The sequence below is a fragment of the Sorex araneus genome, chromosome X, assembly GCF_027595985.1.
Source record: "Sorex araneus isolate mSorAra2 chromosome X, mSorAra2.pri, whole genome shotgun sequence".
NCBI lineage: Eukaryota > Metazoa > Chordata > Mammalia > Eulipotyphla > Soricidae > Sorex > Sorex araneus.
The window spans coordinates 155716193-155731511 of record NC_073313.1 but is presented as its reverse complement, the minus strand read 5'-3'; the positions used below and the strand labels follow the sequence as shown (position 1 = coordinate 155731511).

Here is a 15319-nt window from a genome sequence, read left to right as displayed (position 1 = left end):
AGTTACTGCTTAGAACCAGGAATCGTCAGGAGAACATTTTTACGTCCATTTTCTAACTTAGTCTCTCTGAGCTATGCTCTTACGCATCCGAGGACTGTAGGTAACCTGGACAAATACCTTTAACCCCAGAGGTATTTCCTCTGGGAGAAAGAACAAAGACAGCTGACACAAGGGCTTGCTTCAGTGGATTTCCAGACACGAGGGTCCTGTTATCTGGTCATTCTTACTTATCCTGATTTTATTTTTAATTGGCAATAGTGAGTGACTCAGTGGATTCCTTTTCTGTAGGTAGTGGGACTAATTCTTAAAATATATTTTAAGTATATTGTAAAAACCATTTAACCTTGAATGTGTCATATTATATCATGAAATAGAAGTAATAATGTACACATTACAGGATTTATATAAAATAAATATTAAAAACATCAATTAAATTGGTTATCCCATAATAATTACATACTGGAATAGCAGAGTTTCTGAATCTTTTCCTGGTCACAGGCAGCCTCAGAACCCCCAACCTGCTCTGAGTCCTCCCTTCTCTCTCTGCAAGTTCAAAGAGAACTTTTTATAGAGAAGGAGGTTATGCAAATAGACTCTCTCCACAGTGATGAAAACAGCCCAGCCCAGCCCCAGCTCCAGGAGAGGAGTTAGTTCAGGGGTTCCCAGGGGCTCCATCCTGACTCACACAGAACCAACATGGCCTCTGGGCTGAGCTGGCTTCTCCTGGTGGCTGTGTTAGGAGGTAACTAGTGGGCGACAGAGACACACAACATGGGATAGATGGGAGAGGCAGATCCTCTGTGTGAGGAGAGTTTCCTGACCAGGATGTCTTTGTGTTTGCAGGGGTCCAGTGTGAGGTGCAGCTGGTGGAGTCTGGGGGAGACTTGGTGCAGCCTGGGAGGTCCCTGAGACTCTCTTGTACAGCCTCTGGATTTAATTTTGGCAACTATTATATGAGCTGGGTCCGCCAGGCTCCAGGGAAGGGCCTAGAGTGGATTTCATATATCAGTGGTAGTGGTGATGCTATAAGCTATGTCGACTCTGTGAAGGGCCGATTCGTCACCTCCACAGACAACAGCAAGAACACACTCCATCTGCAAATGAGCAGCCTGAGGGAGGAGGACACGGCCCTGTACTACTGTGTGAGAAACACAGTGAGGGGAAGGCCCTGTGGGCCCAGACAAAAACCACCTACAGGAGGAAGCAGGGTGAGCTTCAGGGGCACAGGCCCCCAGGAGGCTCTGAGGACTCCACCTGAGGAAACGTTGCTCATGACTAGACAAATCATGTTTCTGTGGAGATCAGGACTGAACTGCCCCTAAGCTCTCAGATGACCCCTTGGGTATCTTGTCCTGTGAATTGTGACTCTGAGTCCTCCATCCCCACTGTGGTCAGAATGGAGTTTGTCTCACTCTCTGCCTCCTGATGGAAGTTTCCAATAATGGGACCATGACTTCCCTGGGACCTGAGGGGCACATTAGTCTCTTGTAGAAATTAAAATGACCCTGTAGAGATTATCATGGTCTCCTTGTAAGCATCACTTGTTCAGAAAGAGAAATCCAGGAGTCCACTCAGCTGTGTCCTGGCTCCTTCCTTTTGCTCTCTCTCTCTCACAAACACACACTCTGTACCCAATAACCTCTAACCTCTGGCCTGCACTCGGCTTATACCTGGTCATCCTGCACCTGTGAGACCTGTAATCTGGGATGGATTCACCTTTGTCCCCTCCTACACTCTCCAGATGGACATTAAAAGTTTTCCATCCCCTCTGCATCCTTAAACCATTGTAGTGGAGAAACCAGATCCTGTGACACATGCAGCTCCTCAGTGAGACAAGAGGCAGATCCCATAGGAACCCCCATCCCTCCCCTCAGGGAGTCTTGGGGCCCCCACAGCAGCCCTGGATGAGTCCTGACACCAGCTTCCAGCACCCACAAGGAGACGCCCTGAGCCATGGGATCAGCTGCTTCTCCTCAAGTACTCTGACACTCTCAGGACTGGGTTCCTCACAGTGTGTCTCCAACAGTCATGTATAGCCATGAGCTCAGATGTCAGACTGCTCAGTGATCTGCACACTGTGCTAAGAGCGGGCTTCTTGGTGCCTCTCTGGATCACAGGGAGTCACAGACATGTGGGAATCTCATATCCCACCTGGGGTCTTTGTTCCCCTGTCCTTGTTCTGGGCCCTGTAGTACCCGCTCAGGTGACAGAGGCTTAAAAGTCCTTCTCTGAGCTGAGTCTTCTCCTTTCAGCCCCACACCTGATAGGTGGAACTAGGAGTGGAGCCATGCAGGGTGGAGGGACATGGAATTGTTTGTGGCCATTGCTGTCCTCTCCCTCATACACGACCCTTATCAACAGGACCGCCATGAGAAAGGGATTCTGACTCCTGAGGAGTACTTTGGTCGCCAACGAGGGCTTCTGTGCATAGACAGGTCAGTCAAGGCTCTGCTCTTAGCAATTACTCCTAGTGGGGCATGGGTACTATAGGGGATGCTGGGGATCAAACCAAGGAGGCTGTGATTAAGGCAAGCAGTGTTCCCTCTGTTTTATCACTCCAGCCTCTGACTTGATATTTCTTCCCTATCACACCTGCAACTCTGTGCCAACATTTCTTCATGTAAATCATGTACAAAGTTACAATCATTATAGGCACCAATTCCAGCACTGAGTTTTTCCCCACACTCCCACACAATCATCAGACACAGGCCTGATTCCCTACGGTCCCCTCAGTTCAGAACCTTGCCCTGGAGACAGTATCACACCCCCAGTATCTCCCTCACTGAGGCTCCATACAGAGACCATTGCATATATGACTCATAATGAATTTCTCATTAAGGTTGTCCATGGATCAACCTCAATACGGGTCACCCCTCCCGAGACACTGAAAGTTGGGGATCAGAATCTAAACTTCCTGGTCCCATCACGTGGTGATCCCACTGTAGCTGCACTCCTGTTTTGGTGACTTTCCAAAGACACCGTTCAACACCACAAATGCATTACTCAGTCCTCACTTAGAGAACTGAAACAGTTTTAGAGGTTCAATGTCAGTAATAAAGGCAAGGATTGAAAGTATTTTTTTTAGTGGAAATCACCATATCATCCAAAAGACCACATGGCTAAATTGAAATAAAATTGATGACTCTCTAATCATCATGAAAACATGTTATTTTCCAAATACAGACTATAGATATTTTCTTTGGTTTGGGGGTCAGGCCTGGGAGTACTCCACGTTTACTTCCTGTACGACTCCTGCCCCCTCCCTGTAGTGCTCAGTATATCAGGTTAGTAGAATTGGAAAATGAACTTGGGACACTCATGTGCAAAGCATGAACCCATCCATTGTGACTACCCAAATTGCTCTCAAAAACAAAATTATAAAATTATTTTTGTCAAGCTAGGAGTATCTATAATGCGAAATCTAGGGTTTCATTCATTTTTAATTCAATTCTTTCATTGTTTTTACTAAATTACTAATTATGATCCAGGATGTTTTTTTTATTTTCAGTCTACATTCGTAAAGAATAAAACAGACATAAATGATTCAAGAAGGACTGAAAAAAGAAATGCATCTTATTTAATAACCTGGGCTGGAGCGATAGCACAGCGGGTAGGGCATTCGCCGTGTATGAGGCCGATCCAGGTTCAATTCCTCCACCCCTCTCGGAGAGCCCGGCAAGCTACCGAGAGTATCTCACATGCATGGCAGAGCCTGGCAAGCTACCCTGGGCGTATTGGATATGTCAAAAACAGTAACATCAAGTCTCACAATGGAGACGTTACTGGTGCCCGCTCAAGCAAATCGATGAGCAATGGGATGGCAGTGATACAGTGATTAATAACCTGAAAATAGAGCAGAAAAGGTAGTAAAAATATATAGCTAAATTTGGTGATTAAAAACAAGTTTTCATCAATTTAAGAATGTTTCCAGTGGGTTTAGGCGAAGCAGCTTTAGGAACTGGTTCCAAAATCATCTCCCGTTCACTCCGGGTCCTTCCTGAGATCTGGTGTCCAGCCTCCTGGAAACTGCTGGTATTGGTGCAGCATGGGTAGACAGCACAGTTGAAGGCAAGGTAGTGAGGATTCTCCAGTTCTAGGCCTGCAGCTGTGCTGGGACAGGACACTGGGGACAGAGCTACAGCGAGTCCTGTAATTTGTGTACTAGAGTCAATCAATCATCTTAGTGTTACACCCCGCTTAGAGTAGACTGCAATGATATTGAATTGGCAAAGAGAACTTCAGCCACATACTGTGCCCTGTTGGTCCACACAAGCGTTTCAAGTTTGTCAGCAAGATCCTCAGGCACCCCTGTGTGCCCACTCTTTATATATGTTCTGTCTCTAACTCCTGGGTGGCCCCTGCACTTCTCCAGCACCACCTGGACTGGCTCCCTACAAGACACAGGAATACAAGCCCTGACCCTTAGCCGAGTAAAGGAAATTGGTTCCTTCCATTTGCTCACATGACTGCAAACACACCTTGTTCCCTCACCTCTTGTCAGGATGGGAGGCAATGTTTTGTTCCCTACATTCAAGAGTTCATCTTGTCTGCTCCTAGTTACACACCAGAATGTAGTTTTGAGGTATAAATCTGACAGGAGTCTTGGAGTCCTTGGTGGAGGTTAGAGGCCCTGCCCCACAGTGCAGGGATGGGAAGACAAGTAACCCTTCTTGTCCATCTCTCCTATTTGACTGTGAGGGCTCTCACTGAGCTCAAGAAAACTCGGGTGTCACATTAGAGCTACGGTGGATGTGAGGGGGCAACTCATCCAATACCATTCCCCACACTGCCTTGTTTGTGCATCCATGTTTAGTTTAGTCCCATTTTGTTGAATTTGTTGGATACATTGATTATTTTTGACCAGTAATGCTGAATTATTTTAAATTAAATTTTAGACCATATTTCTTGTTCCTTGGATTTATCTTTATGCTCTGATGTTTCATAGAAATAGGAGGTAAATTAAGTGATGCAGCCTGTGTTTCGGCTCGATTCATCTGGGGGCTGGGGTTGGGCCAGGGTTGGGCTCAGGGCTTGTGTACTTGTACCCTTGCCGAATGTGTGAGTCTGAGCACTAAGACCAGGCTCCTGCCCAATAGATTGTGTGCTAAGCGCCCTCCATGAGCTCTTTCTATGCTCCTGACAGGGTCAGAATTCCTCAGTGATGACCCCAGTGCAGGGTCTCCTGCGGTTCATGCTGGTGACCCCAACGGGCAGGTCTACTATTCTGGGGACCTTCCAAAGTGCCTGTTAGACATTCAAAATGCACCGCCGAGTCTATCTGAATAAATTTGAAGAATATGATTCTTTAATGTCAATGTCAATGAAACCGCATTTCTTACTGTGAATAACTTTCTCACCCAGGAAACAAATAACTAAATGAGGATAAAATTGGGGAAGCTGTGACAGACTGGGACTGTGTTAGACCCACAGCTTCCCTGCAGGGGGCGCTCACACCCACCCAGCAAAGCTGCAGCCCAGGAGCAGGAGCACAGGGCCGGGAGGGTTTGTCAGGCGGGGTCCCGGTTTCCTGACACGAAGACTTTCTTCCCCAGCTGCCGTTCCCCTCCACCCCCCAGCAATTCCTGTTTCCTGAGAGCTCCTCGGCACGTTTCCTGTGCTGGAGGAAGAGGCCCGGCTCTGACAGGGTCCCAGGGACAGGCCTGAGTGCTCTGAGCAAAGTGAGCACCTCCGCCAAGGGAGCCCACACACCAGCCTCCCCCTGGTCCCCTCCTTTCTCCACAGAGGCTCCCCCATGCAAATCTGCACTCGGGACCCAGGGATAGAACCACGTTCACACTCACCCCAACTCGGGCTCCCTCTCCCCCTGACACGGTGTCTGAGATCATGGACCTCCTGGGCAGGAACGTGCATCAGCGCTGGTTCCTCCTCTTTCTGGTGGCAGGTCCCGGATGTGAGTATCCCCTGGACAGAGGCTCCAAGGTGGGCATGGGGCCTCTGAGCCCATGACTCACTGTGGGTCTCTGTCCCCAGGTGTCCTGTCCCAGGTACAGCTGCAGGAGTCGGAAGTTGGAACCGCACCCCAGACTGAGCTTTTTGCACAGAGAGGCTGAGGGGAGAGCAACACACACTGTGAAGACACAGGAGGGGAGTGTCCCGACTCCAAACACACCGTGATTTGCGTTCTTCACAATTCCACATCTGAGAATTCACCGACAATCTAGATTGTGTGTGCACCCAGCATAGAAGGTGACTATATTTTGTGTGTGTGGTCAGCACGGGACAAGCATGGTGGATGTCCAACAACACACACTCCAAGTGCAGCAAGACACATGATTCACCGATTTCTCTCTCCGCTGGGGCTGCATGCTGCTCCTCCTGACATGTGTTTCCCACATGTGGCCAGAAGCTTCGGCTCTGTACAGAAAGTGCTACTAGTTACCTGCTTCCCACTCGAGGGCGCCTGTCCATTCAATTTCTCTTTGTCACCACTGATCTCTGACTCCCCTCCCTTTCGACCTCCCAGACCCTTCAGCCCAGGACAGCAGTGGCTCCTCTTGGCTTCCTGACGTGGTTGGTGCCAACACTCTTCCCAGGAGCACCGGCTCCTGCGCTCAGGCTCTGCAGCTCTGGGGTCAGAGTGGAGAGGAACAAGGTCAGCGTCACCCTGAGGGGTTTCTCTGCTTCCTCTCACCTTACAGTGCCCAGGGAATAGCACGTCCACTCTGGGGACTGCTGGGGACAGAGGGACAGGAGGATGGTCAGTCCTGTCAAACAGATGCCCCGAGCCAGTTTCCCAGTGCCAACACCAGGATCTCACATCCCCATCTGCTTGAGGTGACAGCGTTTCAGAGAGATATTGGCAAGTGACTCATCCCAGGAAGGCCCAACTGCCCCCGAGCCAAGATCTCTTGACCCTGGGCCGGAGGGTGTCAGACCAAGTCCCTGCCTGCCCAAGGCCCAGTACTGGACCCACCCGCATCTGGCTCTGGCTCTCACCACTGCCAGAAGATGGCTCGTCTTCGGGATTGATCTCAGAGATGCCAGAGAATCTGCTGCACTTGAGCACCCAGCTCAAAGCCTGATGCCTGCCACTACCTATGCAGCGCTGCAAAGGCCCCAAACTTCACAGAGCTGTCAGCCCAGGAGAAACACAGAAATTAGATGGGAACACTGAGTGGAAGCCCACTGGGCTCGTGAGTGAAACACTACCACAGAAGGCCCAAGTGCACCAACAGCTCAGGAAATCCTCAGGCTGGGATTGTAGCAACACCATTGGGAGACAGATGCTGTAACAAACAGTGTAAGGTCAACTAATTAGTGATGCTCAGGGAGCCGGCTGGAGGGTTGAGGAACTGGGGATGTTGAAGGAGGGAAGAGCAGATTGGTGGTAGGATGGTGTTGGCATGCTGAGTACCTGGAACAACTGTATGGTGAAGAACATTCTAAATCACAGTGTTTAAAGTAAGAAGGGAGGAGACAGAGAGAGCGAGACAGAGACAGAGACAGAGATAGAGTCAAACAGAGAGAGAAAGAGAGAGATGACAGAGTTTCCATCAGTGACCGAGTATGAACAGGTCAGTTCAGACTGAGCTCCTGCCGGGGGCTGCAGTGACAAGGGGGTTTGGGCAAAGGGTCTGTCAGACACCCTTCAGTCATCTCCAGAAATCCACTCCTCCAGGGACACTTGTTTCATCTAAGTGTCATTAAATGTTTCCCACTGGAGGAGGCACATGACCATGACCATGACGGAGCAACAAAACCGACTGTTTCACTGGTGGAGAGTGACAATGGTGGGAACAGCAGGACCCCTGAGCAGGGACACCCAAGCTCTGATAGAGATGAAAGATGCACAGATATGGACAGAAGCAGAGTGACCTCAGTGGAAACATTGAGACGTGGCAGTTGTGTATTTAATTTTGAAAGTTAGAAAAACTACAGGTTCCATGAAAATTTAAAAGAAGCATATGGAATAATTTCAATATCACTGTATCACTGAATGACTGTCATCCCATTGCTCATCGATTTGCTCAATCGGGTGCCAGTAACATCTCCATTCATTCCCAGCCCTGAGATTTTAGCAGCCTCTCCTTACTCGTTCTTCCAAATGGTGCAGTATTGGAGGCTCTTTCAGGGTCCAGGTTATGAGATCTATTATTTTTACTCTATTTGGCATATCGAATACGCTACGGGGAGCTTGCTAGGCTCTCCTGTGAGTTTCAATATAGCCTATAACAAATGTCTTCCTTGTGAAAATGCACCACAGACTTCAACTCAAAAATGCAAAAATCACAGAGCCAGAGTGATAGTATAGTTTGTGGGTACTGGCCTTGCCCTCACCAATGGGGGTCTTCCCCAGCATTCCATATGGTCCCATGAGCACTACAGTAGCACTTACCTCTGTCATCCCATTGTTTATTGATTTTCTTGAGTGGGCACTAGTACCATCTCCATTGTGGAACTTGTTACTGTTTTTGGAATATAGAATACACCATGGGTTGTTCGTCAAGCTCTGCCGTGCGAGCAGGTTACTCTCGGTCGCTTGTCAGGCTCTCCTAGAGAGACAATGTAATCAGAACTGGGTTGGCCACGTGCAAGGCGAACACCTTACCCTCTGTGCTATCGCTCTAGTCCTCCTAGGAGTAATTTTTTTAAATTTAATTTTTATTAAGTTGTTCACAATATTTGATTGCATTTAACATTTGAACACCAATCCCACAACCTTTACACTTTCCCACCACCATATCTCAATCCCGAATCCCAGACCCTGACTGAACCAAAATAATTTATTTTGTATTGCTTGTTATGAATAATCCTCTAAAAATGAGACTAAAAGGTTTTCTTAGAGAAAAGTGTGTGAAGATTGTTGTACTTCACCCAGGAGCCATAAGTTCTTCAATAAGAAATTCTACTAAAGGTTGAAACTTCTGTGTTTATATGTGTGTGTGTGTCTATAAATATATTTTCCACTGAAAAGTAGTTTTCCTTCTACTTTAAACCCCACCAAATGTGGGGTGCTGCTCTTGGTATATTGGTGGTGTAAAGTGTGCTATGTCCAGGAAGAGACTCACTCTGGGTGAGGCTCATTCAAGCATGTGGAGAGCGGCCTTGAGCATGGGGGCAGTTGAGTTCTGGGCGATTTTGGCTGCCAGACTGGCTCCATTGGGGTGGGTAGGGGACTCACCCGCCCCCTCCAGGATGCCCGGAATGAAACAGCCACAGCCAGGAGTAACTCTTGACTGCAAAGCTAGGAATCATGACCGAGAATCACTGAGTATGGCCCGAAAACAAAAAAATAAATAAATAAAACTCAAACGTGAATTTTCAATTAACTATGTACTTTGTAAACAGTTATCAGACATAACAATGTCATAATTTCCTTATGGAAAGAAATGAGTACTGGGAAGGGAAGTTGAAGTTTTCATTTGGATATTATTTTATAGAACATTATAAGAAACGCGTTTAAGATTATGATTATGAACATTATAAATGGGGCTATATTTAAAAGTTTTTTGAAACATAAACAATGCAAACTATTTTCTTTAGCAACTTGAAATTGAAATGATTTTGATAATTTTAACTTGATTAAGACAGATCATAACTTTTCACATGGTAATTCAATAAAATAAATAACTTTTAAAAAAAGACAGATTATGAAAATAAGTGAGTAGCCACCTATGGCCAGTTTCTATGTACTTCATCAGCAAGTGCTCAATCCATCAGAGAGGGTGAGTTCAGCGCCCCAGTGAGACAAGGAGATGCAAGGTCAGAAAGTTTCCCTTTTAACAGACCAGGTCACTTCATGCAAATCCCTCTCAGGCTCTGGGGTCAAATGCTCTCTGGGCTGTGGAGCTCACAGCTGTCTCCTCACTCAGGGCTGAGTCTCTGGGGAAGGCAGAGCTGTGCTCAAGAAGAAGATGATTCTGTGGGGTCTCCTCCTCTGCCTGGTGACAGCCCCCCTTGGTGAGTGTCCCAGATGTGACAGGGTCTAGGGGAGGGGGTGACTGCAGGGACTGACAGTGACTGATTCTCCTTGTCCCCAGGTGTTCTGTCTGAGATTCAGCTGCAGGAGTCGGGCCCAGGACTGGTGGCCCCCTCCCAGACCCTCTCCCTCACCTGCTCTGTCTCTGGATTCTCCATCACAACCAGTCCTTACTGCTGGGCATGGATCCGCCAGCCCCCAGGGAAGGGCCTGCTCTATTTGGGGCTCATATGTTATAATGCAGACACCAACTACAGCCCGACCTTCAAGAGCCGCATCTCCATCACCAGAGACACGAACAAGAACCAGTTCTCCCTGCAGCTGAGCTCAGTGACCCCCGAGGACACAGCTGTGTATTACTGTGCGAGAGACACAGTGAGGGGAAGTCAGGGTAAGCCCAGACACAAACTTGCTGACACAGGCTGGGCTGCAGAGGCCTCCAGGGCCACCAGAGGGCGCTCAAGACTGAAAGGGGCACAGGGACCAGGAGGGGATCAGGTCCACAAAGGGAATCCTAACAGCACAGTAAATAACCCACACTGTACTCAGAGTGACCACGGGGTCACACAGGGGTCCCTGTCCTGCCATCACTCACTGTCAGGACAGGTCCATTCTCAAATCTCCCGCAAGGATCTCTGTACCGACTTCCTCCAGGATCTCACACTTCCTGTAGCCCCTGTTTCCTCCCAGACACATGGAGGTGAAGGTCTCTGACCCTCCCCGCAGTGACCCCGCACACTCCCCTCCTGTCTGCTCCCTGGACACTCTCACGCCCTTGCTCAAGGACCAGAGATGGGTTCAGCCGAGTCTTCTGTCAGGGAGTGCCTATTCACCTGACGAACCACCTGTGACCGCTGAGACTCCACTTCTTTCTCACTCTGCTGTGTCCCTCTGTGCAGGGCTAAGGGAGGAGCTGCATGAGGACTTGGGGGAAGCTCCAGCCCTCACCCCTCAGCTCACTCCTGGACACTGGCCCTGCAGGGCCATCAGGAAGGGTCCCTGTTACTCACTAGTGTGTATTGGTCAGGAAGAAGCTGTGGGTGTCACAACTGAACTCAATAAAAATAAAACATTGATCCTGGTAGCTAGAATGCTCATTGATTGCAACGAAAATGATCTGAAAAACATACATCAATGATGATTCACATGCTGTGCTCTTGACATGCCATAACCAGGAAATCAGGGGCTGCAATTCCTTCTCATTCTGCACCCTGAGATCCAGGGCCCCCAAGGTGTGTCCCCCAGACAGGAGGCAGATGAGCTGAGTGGCCCAGAAAGAGGCAGGCATAATGCTTGATTCCTCCTGCATCTGATTTTAGTTTATTTGGAACCTGAATGGCCTGGATAGTCACACTTTATAGAGAAAATCTATTATCTTGAGAAAAAAGATGTTCAGATAATATTCAAAGACACTGGATTGAAAGACACTACAAAAAGGAGTATTTCTGTTCACAGACATTTGTCATTCAAATTTTGACAAGACGTCAGATACCCAGCCAATATTCAAGGATATTGATCCTTAATGGGACTTGGAAATTCTACTGGCCTATGAAGCAAGCACCCAGTATTCTACTGACAGTGACATTGATTTTCACAAGTTATTTTTTCTTTCTTTGAATTTCTATCTTAGCAGTGAGGCCCTTTGCTCTCCCTTTGCAGGACTCCCCCATGCGGCCCTTTCTCTGTAAACCAGACTTACTCTAAGGTCTCTGTGAGCTGAGATGGGCCTCAGGCATGAGTGACCTCCACTTAGAGGCAGGAAGGATTCCCTTCTCCTTGGAGCTTTCTCTGAACACACCTCCCTGGGGAAACTGGTGTGAATCAGGCTGGGCTCACTTCCCGGTGCTCACACTTCCTGTCTCCGATGGTGCTGAGGACACACTCCCTCTATTAATACAGGGAATTGGGGGACTCTGAAGGAACCCCCCAGACCACAGGCGGGGCTGCAGGGGCGCTGCCGACCACCAGAGGGCACTCGGAAGCCACCTCAAAAAAAGGTCTCAGCCCCACCAGGGGGCAAAGATGGTTACCGTGTTCTAGAAGCACACACGTGCCAATATTCTGTCACAACACAGAGACACTCATCCCCCATCACCCCACCCACTCCCACCCATGCCCAGTTCCAGGGTCTTTCCTAGGACCCTTCCCCATTGCTCTCAGAGCAGCTCCACTTTCAGTGACACCCTCACACTCCCAACCCCCTCCCTGTGGTCTGTCCTCCCTGTCCCCAACACTCACCCCACCAGGCCCCCAGGACTCCAACGCCTCGCAGTTGAGTATTAATCAGTACTTTCCTGTTTATTATTATATTTATAGCTTTCTCTTTATATTCATGTAAGATACAGAAGAGCGTTTCCTCATTTTTCTCCCTGCTTCTAGAAAACTCTGTGACCTATTTTATAGGTCTAGGACTGAGAGTAATCCAAGATGCCTTTAGGCCTGAGTAAAAACACACAATAGATACCTAGAGGGGAAAGCTATTTTTTTTTTTGGTTTTTCGGTCACACCCGGCGATGCACAGGGGTTACTCTTAGCTCTTCACTCAGGAATTACCCCTGGCCGTGCTCTGGGACCATATGGGATGCTGGGATTAGATCCCGGGTCGGCCACGTGCAAGGCAAACGCCCTACCCGCTGTGCTATTGCTCCAGCCCCGAGAGGGGAAAGCTATTGAGAGTGAATCTGTGTCATCACATTAAACACACACTTATACAAACAGGAAGCACTGCAGAGAGCATGAGGGAGGGGTGAGGCATGGGAGAAGGAATAACATGGGCTAAGGGGAAACACTGGGGTGAGAGTTTCATCCACTGTATTGATGTGATGATGACTGTACATGTGTCCATATATGTCCGCGCTCATGAAACATTAGTATCTACAAGTCAGTATTCTGTGGAGCCTGGCCTCCTGTTGTGTTTACTGCTAATAAAATACTGACGTGGTAAGAAGGAGACATGGGGTCGGGCTGATGTGAAGAGTCACACGCCATGCATCTCTATGCATGCTAGTCTCCAACATCTTCCAGGTTAACGCAAAATTCAGAAGTCATACAACTTGTTCTCATTACAGGAAAGAAGTTCTTGACAGTTGATAGCCCATATTTTGTTTGGTTTTCTTATTAGTTATTTGTGAATTTTTGTCTGGTTTGGGGGCTATACCTGGCGTTTCTCAGGGATTACTCCTGACTCTGCACTCAGGAATTACTCTTGAAATTGCTGGGGGAAGCACATGGGATACTGGAGATCAATCCTGGGTCAGCCGTGTGCAAGGCAAGAGCCTGACATAGTGCAATCCTTCAGCCCCTGTTGGTTTGGATGTGTTGTTGTGCCACTCTGGGTATATTCCTGGTTCTGTGTCAGGGATCACTCCTGGTGGGGGCATGAGAAACCATATGAAGTGCAAAGAATGAACCTTGATCTGCTGCATGCAAGGGAAGAAGCTTACCCCTCTGCTGTCTCTACATCTCTGGTTACTGGGGAATGGTCCTGGTGAACAGGGACACACTGTGGGATGCTGTGAGTATTTTAAAGACAGACTGAAGAGAGAAGGGGGTGGGGGCCAGGGCACTAACATTCTCATGGACTGAGAGCTCCTAATGCCCATCACAGTGAGAGTCTTCACTTAAAACTAGGAATCATCAGAAGAACGACATTCTTAGGTCAGCTGCCTGACTTAGTCTATATGAGCTAATCCTTTACACATCTGAGGGCCTTTGATGTCAGGACAAATGTCAGGACAAACATCTTTAACCTAAAAGATGTTTCCTCTTGGAGAAACAGCAGAGAAAAAGCAACACAGGATCCTGCCTCAGGTTTCACAGATATCAGGACTATGCTATCGCGCCATTCTGCCTTACTCCTGATTCGAGCCATTCTGCCTTACTCCTGATTCTATTTCAATTCTCGGTTCACAACTTATTTATGACTGGGCGTGAGTCAGTGGATTACTTTTGTCTCAATAAGGGACCAACTCTGACAATGCGTTATGAGAATATAGCATTAAGTATCTAAGTTTTTCTGTGTCAAAAGATGCATGAAACGGAAGTATGACTGTAGATATTACATGATGATCTTCAAAAATAAGAACAAAATATCACAAATTAAATTGGTTGTATAATAATTCCATGATAGAATAGCATAGTTTCTGGATATTTTCCGGATCACAAGGCAGCCCCAGAACTGACACTTGCTCTCAAGTCCTAAACTTGTTCTTCAGATTCAAATAAAACCTTTTACGTAGAATGAGGATATGCAAATTTGCCTCTCCCTGTGACGATGAAAACAGCCCAGCCCTGCCTCATCTCCGGGAGAGGAATCTGGTAAGGGGTTCCCAGGAGCTCCATCCTGACTCACACAGAACCAACATGGCGTGTGGGCTGAGCTGGCTTCTCCTGGTGGCTATGTTAGGAGGTAACTCCAGGGCGACAGAGACACGGAGCATGGGAGAGATGGGAGAGGCAGATCCTCTGTGTGAGGAGTTTCCTGACAAGGATGCCTTTGTGTTTGCAGGGACCCAGTGTGAGGTGCAGCTGGTGGAGTCTGGGGGAGACTTGGTGCAGCCCGGGGGATCCCTGAGACTCTCCTGTGCAGCCTCTGGATTCACCTTAAGTGACTACTGGATGAACTGGTTCCGTCAGGCTCCAGGGAAGGGCCTAGAGTGGGTCTCAACCATTAGTGGTGGTGGTGGTACATCCTATGCCAACTCTGTAAAGAGCCGATTCACCATCTCTAGGGAAAACAGTAAGAACAAACTCTCTCTGCAAATGAGCAGCCTGAGGGAGGAGAACACGGCCCTGTACTTCGAGACACAATGAGGGGAAGGCCCTGTGGGCCCAGACACAAACCACCTGCAGGAGGAAGCAGGGTGAGCTTCAGGGGCGCAGGCCCCCAGGAGGCTCTGAGGGCTCACCCTTGAGGAAATGTTGCTCATGACCAGATGAATCATCTTTCTGTGGAAATCAGGATTCACCTGGCCCTCAGCTCTCAGATGACCCCATGGATACCTTGTTCTGTGGGTTGTGGCTCTGAGTCCTCCATCACCACTGTGGGCGAGAAGGATTTTGTCTCACTCTCACCCTCATGATGGTAGTTTCCACTCATGGAACTATGTCTTCCCTGGGGCCTGAGCAGCAAATTATTCTATTGTAGAAATTAAAATGACTCTGTAGGGATTATCATGGTGTCCTCATAGGAGACACTTCATGGGAAAGAAATCCTGAAGTCCACTCAGCTGTGTGCTGGGTCCTTTCTGCTCTCAGACACAGTCAGTGCACATTGACCTCTGCTCTCTGACCTGCACCCAGGTAGCCTCTCCCTGGTCACCCACGCCTGGGAGTCCTGCTCTCTGGGATGGGCTGACCTCCCGTCCCTCATTCACTCAC

General features: G+C 48.4%; 3 gene segments (V, D, J or C); all 3 read left to right on the top strand.

Moving 5' to 3' along the window:
* Nucleotides 1-696: 696 nt before the first annotated feature.
* On the top strand, nt 697-1322 carry LOC129399848 (immunoglobulin heavy variable 3-23-like). The segment is given in 2 exon segments: nt 697-742; nt 844-1322. Coding segments are annotated over 2 exon segments (525 nt in total).
* Nucleotides 1323-9824: 8502 nt separating this feature from the next.
* Nucleotides 9825-11628, top strand: LOC129399847 (immunoglobulin heavy variable 4-61-like). The segment is given in 3 exon segments: nt 9825-9921; nt 10002-10331; nt 11600-11628. Coding segments are annotated over 3 exon segments (405 nt in total).
* A 2674-nt stretch (nt 11629-14302) lies between these two features.
* Nucleotides 14303-14752, top strand: LOC129400115 (immunoglobulin heavy variable 3-23-like). The segment is given in 2 exon segments: nt 14303-14348; nt 14448-14752. Coding segments are annotated over 2 exon segments (351 nt in total).
* The last annotated feature ends 567 nt before the right edge of the window (nt 14753-15319 follow it).